Source organism: Passer domesticus, chromosome 7 (genome assembly GCF_036417665.1).
Source record: "Passer domesticus isolate bPasDom1 chromosome 7, bPasDom1.hap1, whole genome shotgun sequence".
Taxonomy (NCBI): domain Eukaryota; kingdom Metazoa; phylum Chordata; class Aves; order Passeriformes; family Passeridae; genus Passer; species Passer domesticus.
This window is the reverse complement of record NC_087480.1, coordinates 48,622,220-48,629,449: the sequence shown is the minus strand read 5'-3', so window position 1 is coordinate 48,629,449 and position 7,230 is coordinate 48,622,220. Positions and strand designations below refer to the sequence as shown.

Below are 7,230 nucleotides of genomic sequence, written 5' to 3'. Positions count from 1 at the left end.
CTAATAAACCGGTGCTCCCCAAAACTTAAATCACTGTGGGCCAAAGTCTGAATGTGGAAGTGTGCACATGGGCAGGCACTGCTGGGCCATGATGTTACCTGCAGTAATGTCAACCCACCAATGTGTCATGTTTGCTCAAAGCTTCCCACTTTGACAGCTAACTTGGTTTACAAAAAACACTGCAGAATAATCCCTATGAAATGCAGTGATTTTATCTCTGGGTTCGCTGTCTGCTGAGCAATGAGCCCTGACATGTCGTGGGTTGAGAGAGGGGACTGTGCTCTGCGCTCAGCCTTGAGTATTGTGTGCAGGTTTGGGTGCCACAACGCAAGAAAGACATTGAACTGTTAGAGAGTGTCCAGAGGAGGGCAACAAAGATGGTGAAGGGCCTGGAGGGGAAGCTGTGAGGAGCAGCTGAGGGCACTGGCTCTGTCCAGCCCGGAGCACTGAGGGCAGACCTCACTGCAGCCACAAGCTCCTCGTGAGGGGAAGAGGAGCAGCAGCACTGAGCTCTGCTCAGTGACAGGGACAGGACCGAGGGAATGGCCTGAGGCTGTGCCAGGGCAGGTTTAGGTTGTATAGCAGAAGTTTCTTCACCCAGAGGGTGTCTGGGCACTGGAACAGCTCCCCAGGGCAGTGGTCACAGCACCAGCCCGAGAGGTTCAAGAAGCGTTTGGACAATGCTCTCCGGCACATGGTGTGACTTCTGTGGTCCCGTGCAGCGCGAAGCGCGAGCCCGAAGTCGCCCCCGGATCCCTTCCAGCCCAGAACACTCCGCGAGGTGCCCACAGCATTCCCGCCGCCCGCCCCGCCCTGAGGGAGCCGAGCCGGCCCGCGGCCCCGTGCTGCGCACGCGCGGCGCCGCCCGGCGGGGCAGAGGCCAAGGGTGAGGGGCCGGCCCCGCCCCGCGGCAGCGGCGCCATGGCGGCTGAGGGCAGCGGGCCCGTGCCGGGGGATGGCGCCGGCCCGCCCGCCCCGGAGCGGGTGCTCTTCCCGCCCACCTTCAGCGTGTCCGAGATCAAGAACAAGCAGCGTCGGCACTTCATGTTCCTTCGCTGGAAGCAGCAGCAGAGGAAGGTGGGGCGCGCTGTTGCCGGGGGGCGGGGGAGGCCCGGGTCTGGCGGGTCTGGCTAACGGAGCGCTGTTCCTCTGCCCGCAGGAGAAGTTGGCCCTCAAGAAGAAGCGGAGGAAGGAGCGAGAGGCCCTCGGAGACAAAGTAAGGGTTCCGGCCGCAGGAGGCGGTGTGGCGGCGAGGCCGGTCCCTCCCCGCCGTGAGCGGGGCGCTGCTCGGCAGGGTGCGGGTCCTGCGGCTCTGCCCGGAGCTGGGGCTCCTCAGCCTCCTGAGCCATCGACTTGAGGGAAGCGGAGCAGTGAATACAGTGAGGGTGATGAAACACTGCAACAGGGTGCCCAGAGAGGATGCCCCATCCCTGGAAACGTTCAAGGCCAGGTTGGAGGGGCCCAGAGCAACCTCATTTGGTCCAAGATGTCCCTGCTCACTGCAGTGGAATAGATGGCCATTAAAGGTCCCTTCCAGCCAGACCATTCTCTGATTGTATGCTCTCTGTGCTCCCTGGCTGTGGTAGCCTTCAGAGACACCGTTGTCTAGCAGAGGTATCAAACAGCTGACTTCAGAAACCTTGTTGCTCCTGTGTTAAATGATGCTATAAACAGGCAGGATGAGTTTTAAACTTAATGACATAAAACCACTCCTGAAAAGTTGTCTCTGATGTAATTGCTGTGGCATTTGTGTTGATATTATTAGGAATTATACTCTAATACTAATTCTTGCGTAAATTGAAACAATCAGAGCTGACCAAACCATGCCCAGAGCAGTTATCTGCTGGATTCCAAGCCTAGCTGTGAGCAAAGGTTTTGCTTCCTTCCATGGACTGATTGAAGATCGTCAGATGTGAGTTCCTGTATTACAGTAGTCTCACTAGAGTAGTGTAAGTTAACATGGTAAACATTAAAGGCTGTTAGTCATTAAATTATAGATATCAAGGTTAAAACATGTTGCAGTTGAAAGCAGAATCCTTTCCTTCCACAGAAGAAATAAAAATGGAAAGAAAGTTCCCCTGTTTTTTGGTTCTGTTTTGAAAAGTGGCATTGTTCCAGTGGTGCTTCTCTCCATCTGATGCTCTCTGGTGTCCCAATACCTGTGCATATTTTAATCAAAGTTATGTAACTTCTTTTTTAAAAGAGGCATCAAACAAATAACACTTACAGTTCTGTGTAGAAATACAAACAATATCGTGGTAGTATGAATGTGGTATTTGCAATGCATTCAATAATGACATCGATGTGTTATGTTAATAAACTTTATGTATTTTAGGCACCTCCAAAAGCTGTACCAAAGACTATTGAAAATCAGCGAGTGTATGATGAAACTACTGTAGATCCCAATGATGAGGAGGTAACTGCATGTGCTAATCAGTTATCCTTTTTATTTCTAACAAGGGACATACATTCCTTGATGAAACTGAATAATCCCCACTTTCCTGTTAATCTGTTGATGAATTACTTTTTACACGTGATGGGTTTACTAAGAGGTGATGCCATTCTTTCATTATCTGTATTAAATAATTCAGTACTGATATTGGTAAAAGTTGCCCATGTTCATCACACTAGATTCTTAAAAACGTGAAAACCACATGCCTTTGGTGATTAATTACAGACTAGATCTTGTGAATTCAGATTTAGATCAGATTGAACAATTGGCCCTCAGGCATTTCCTACATGATGGATTTAACAAATTTCTGTTCTTCCAGGTTGCTTTTGATGAAGCAACTGATGAATTTGCACCATACTTTAATAGACAGACTGTTCCCAAAATTCTTATTACAACATCAGACCGACCTCGTGGGGTACGTATGTTTTACTTGGAAACCAAATGGTTATAGGATACCAAGGTTTTCATCCTATGATTGCTACATTAAAACTGAAGATAATAGCATTCACATGGATTTTTTCTGTCATTTTATTTGGAGCCCAACAATAACCTTTTATGCGTTTGTAATCCATTGGTTTCTCTAGCACTGTTTGTTTCCTCAATAAAAAAACCCAACCTTGTGCATGTGGTCTTGTATTGAAATGATCAGCATTGCCTGATTGAAGAGATAACTGACATTTTTGAAAACCATAAAATAAATTGCTTTAAAAATAAGAAAAAATACACCTCAAACAGTTTATCTGAAAACTCAGACATGAGTTCATGAAGAAATAGTTACATTGTATTTTGAGATGCTGTGAACTTTTTAACTTTAAACCAGTGTCCTTTATAAATAATGAGTGTGGAGAGTGTGCTTTTTGCATTTCCCTGCTTTTCTGTGATGGAGGAAGAGGAAAAAAAGTCCTTAAAAAATCTCTGGTGTGCTGCATTCTTTACTGCAAAAATTTTTTTTGCATTAACTGAAGTAATTTAATAGCTTATCTTCAAATCTTTATAGAGATACTGGAAGTAATTTATGCTCAAGGAGTGTAGTTGGAATGACCAACCCTCTTCTCCTGTCAGCTGAATTCAGTGCTGAATTCTGCACATTGCAATTTAACTGCCCTGTTTTGCAGAGAACAGTGAGATTCTGTGAGCAGCTGGCTACTGTTATACCCAACTCACATGTGTACTATCGAAGAGGGCTGGCTTTGAAAAGAATCATTCCGCAGTGTATTGCAAAGGACTTCACGGATTTAATTGTCATTAACGAAGATCGCAAAATACCAAGTATCCTTTTGTGTACTTATCAGGGAAAGGAAACAATTCTGTCCTGTGCATCAGAGATATACTTTATTCTGTTCTCTTTCTCTTCACAGTGCAGATTACAGAGCTAAAAATCTCTGTACCAACTTGAGTGTCTGATGGCTAATGGAACTTGGAATTATTGCAGAAAGTGTGTAGATATGTTGGCACTTTTTTGTTGTTTGTAGTGCATGGATAAGCACTTATTATTTCAGTAAATGTATTAGTTTGATTAATTAACAAGTTTTTCTGACCAGGAAGATCCTTTTTTTTTTTTTTTCTGGCTAGATAAAACATTACAAATTTATTAAACGAGAAAGGAATAGAGGATAACCCTTGTTAGCATGTAATGGACATCTTTCAAAAAGCTAGGTAATTAGTTTGGAACGTATGTTTGAACATACAACAAAACCTTGGGCATAGATTATGGATCTAAACCTCTAATGTAATACTTTGTATTGAATGTTCCTCTGTACGTTACATGCTTGATTTTACCAGCCTTTTCTTTAACTTGGTGCACAGATGGTCTTGTTTTAAGTCACCTGCCTGATGGTCCAACTGCTCATTTTAGAATGAGTAGTGTGCGTTTGCGTAAAGAAATAAAGGTGAGACTCAAAATTTGAAAAATTGGTTATCTCTTGGTTAATGATAAATATATCCAGTCTACTTCAGCTGTCAAAACTGCATTTTGATATGATTCAGATTGATCTTGTAAATGTGTTTTTTTGGTAAGGTAACAGGAGGCTAAGGACTGGTGTATTCTACTTCATAAGCAGCATATTTCCATTTTCAAGTTTATTTGCTGTATTTCTTTACTGCCAAGTATTTTATAATCTGACAACTATTCTTAAAATGATGTCATTAAATAGCAGAAGATAACCTACATCAGTAGGAAATACCCCATGTCTAGCATACACACAATAGGGCATATAAAATCAGCAGTGTACTGAGTAAGGTTTCATTAGATGTAGTTTGTCTTGAATAAAACCTAGTTCTTGTTCCTACAGCCCTGTCACCTCTTTTTAGTATTGCTTACTTAGCCCTAAGTAATTTGCAGTAAAATGAGTTTTCTTCTTTGAAATAAGTAATCCCTAATTTGTTTTTATTATAGAAGCCCATACTCTCAGTCCCATATATCCCTAGTTTGTATGAGTACAGAGGGAATACTCCTATGATAGGTAGAGTGCATTATCTGCTATAACAGGTTCTGCTAAGAGTAAAAAATACAGGCGAAAACATAAAATTATTTGTGCTTTTTCATTGAATTTATATCGTTGAACCAAAGATCCTTATGTTGCCAGCTGCTCCTTTACTTGTTTATGAACTTAGGTTGCGTTTGCAAAAATGATTAGGGCGTGTTTTTGGCCCTGTCCTCCTATTTCACACACTTCTTTGGTAAAACATTCAAATCCTTTTGCATTCAATCTGTTCTTTGTGTTGTTGTTACTTTGATTTCAGCGGAAGGGGAAGGAGCCCACGGAACACGTCCCAGAAGTGATCCTGAATAATTTCACGACGCGGCTCGGCCATTCCATCGGCCGCATGTTTGCTGCTCTCTTCCCACACGACCCTCAGTTCATTGGGAGACAAGTAGCTACATTTCACAACCAGAGAGACTACATCTTCTTCAGATTCCACAGGTGACATTTTCCACAATGCTCATTTACAAGTGCGAGAGAATACTCTTGTAACTTAATTCCTAATTTTAATTCTTTTCTTCCCCAAGATATATTTTCAAGAGTGAGAAGAAAGTGGGAATTCAAGAACTTGGGCCACGTTTCACATTGAAGCTGAGGTCACTTCAAAAAGGAACCTTTGATTCCAAATTTGGAGAATATGAGTGGATTCATAAGGTATGTTTTAGTAATGATAGCAGTTCTGCCTGGGGAGGCTAAATCTGACATGAAATGTAACCAAAAATCTTACCCTAGAAAAGGGGTATAAATGCAGTTCTCAGTGTGGAAGTGTTTAACTTAAGTATTTAGAGGTATATTTTGAGAATCGTGCAAAGCAAAAACATCCTCCTGTATTTCAAGTGAAAAATAAAAATAGCAAGGACAATGAATGTCAATATACCATAACCACTTATTTGCAACTCTACTGTACAATAACCACATTTCACTGTCTGCCCTGCTGTGAAATGGGGTGGTCATCCTTGTTTGTTTCATCCAGTTGCATGAACTTGCTGGTAAACAACTTTTCTTCTAAATTTCAGCGTCGAGAAATGGACACAAGTAGAAGAAGATTCCACTTGTAAGTGAAATCTGCCAGTTGCTGGTGACCAGGAATACAGCAGCTGCTTTGAACTAGAGATGATCTTGGACTACTAATGATAATGATACTGACAGTATCTGTCTGCAGAAAGACAAACAGCAATCATTAAAACTTTCTACAGCAGCAGATAAGTAGGATGTGCCTCTCATCCTCTTTGTAGCCAACATGACAAGGACAGTGATTTTTTCCAGCTTAGCAGGAAAAACTGTGGGCTGTGTTTGAGCAACTTGTCATTTAGCTAGCACTAAGGATTTGCCAGAAGTGCTGCTGTGCTGTAGAAACAGATTATGCTTTACAACATCAAAGACCACAAATATTTTGGTTAAAGAAATTTTCAAAATAAAGTATTTCTAGTTTTACAGTTTCATTTTATTTTTTCTGTTAACCCAGACATCTTCAGTTAATCAGGTAGGAGATAAATATTTGAAACTTACTTCTAACTTATGTTATGCTGTTTCCTGGGGATAGTTTTCCAAAAAGGTTCTCCTATCCAGAGAACATTGAGAAGTCAGTATGCAGTCCATGAAATCCATGGTATTTTATTTCATTAGCATTTTGCATAAAATAAGCATGTTGCTGAAGTTACAAAAACAATATGCATCACTCCTATAGGCATCTCTTCTGTCAGTATCACATTAACAAGAGGTCTGTATACCCAAAACAGTTGAAAGGATGGGAAGGATTTTGTAAAACCCCCTTACAGGATGTTCATAAAGCTATCATCTAAAAATGCTGCTCAGTAACTATCTGAGGTCTCTGAGCAGGGTTTTCCCCATTAAAATTTTAAATATGCTTCTTCAGGCTCACAGCAACACTTGAGTTTGTATTATCTGCACATCAGCTACTGTTTTGCCTGAAGTGGGCACATTCACTGGCAGCTAAAAGGTCAAGTTTTCTTTGAGCTACTTTCTTTTCATATACAGCTGTAAGTGCTTTTTCATATTTACCTAGTGAATAAGAAGGCACATAGAGTAAGTTATCTCCTAGGGTACAATTACTCATTAAGATTAATTTACTCTGTCTTAATGTGATGTCTATGATATGGCATAGCTGTATAGCTGAATTATAAACAGTCCCAATTTTTTTTCTGTTCTATTTCTATTATGCTTCTAAGTATGGTACTGCTGGAGCTTCATTGTTCCTAAGGACTGTTAACCCCAGGCAGACTTGCAGCAGCAGAGAATATTTACACTCCTCGCTGCTCTCCAGCTGCTACAGAG

General features: G+C 42.0%; 1 protein-coding gene across 1 annotated transcript; it reads left to right on the top strand.

Annotated features, from left to right (window-relative positions):
* Positions 1-884: 884 nt before the first annotated feature.
* Positions 885-6,371, top strand: RPF1 (ribosome production factor 1 homolog). The gene is made up of 9 exons (XM_064428488.1): positions 885-1,077; positions 1,160-1,216; positions 2,336-2,416; positions 2,772-2,867; positions 3,568-3,721; positions 4,259-4,341; positions 5,195-5,376; positions 5,463-5,589; positions 5,952-6,371. Exons 1-9 carry the CDS (start codon positions 922-924, stop codon positions 5,991-5,993), a joined length of 978 nt encoding a protein of 325 aa, XP_064284558.1. The 5' UTR covers positions 885-921; the 3' UTR covers positions 5,994-6,371.
* The last annotated feature ends 859 nt before the right edge of the window (positions 6,372-7,230 follow it).

Excerpts from the sequence above, each read along its gene's own strand:
- RPF1 (XM_064428488.1), top strand. The coding sequence starts at position 922 with ATGGCGGCTGAGGGCAGCGGGCCCGTGCCGGGGGATGGCGCCGGCCCG. Across the intron at positions 3,722-4,258 it reads CGAAGATCGCAAAATACCAA|ATGGTCTTGTTTTAAGTCAC; the intron begins GTATCCTTTTGT and ends CTTGGTGCACAG. Across the intron at positions 5,590-5,951 it reads AATATGAGTGGATTCATAAG|CGTCGAGAAATGGACACAAG; the intron begins GTATGTTTTAGT and ends TCTAAATTTCAG.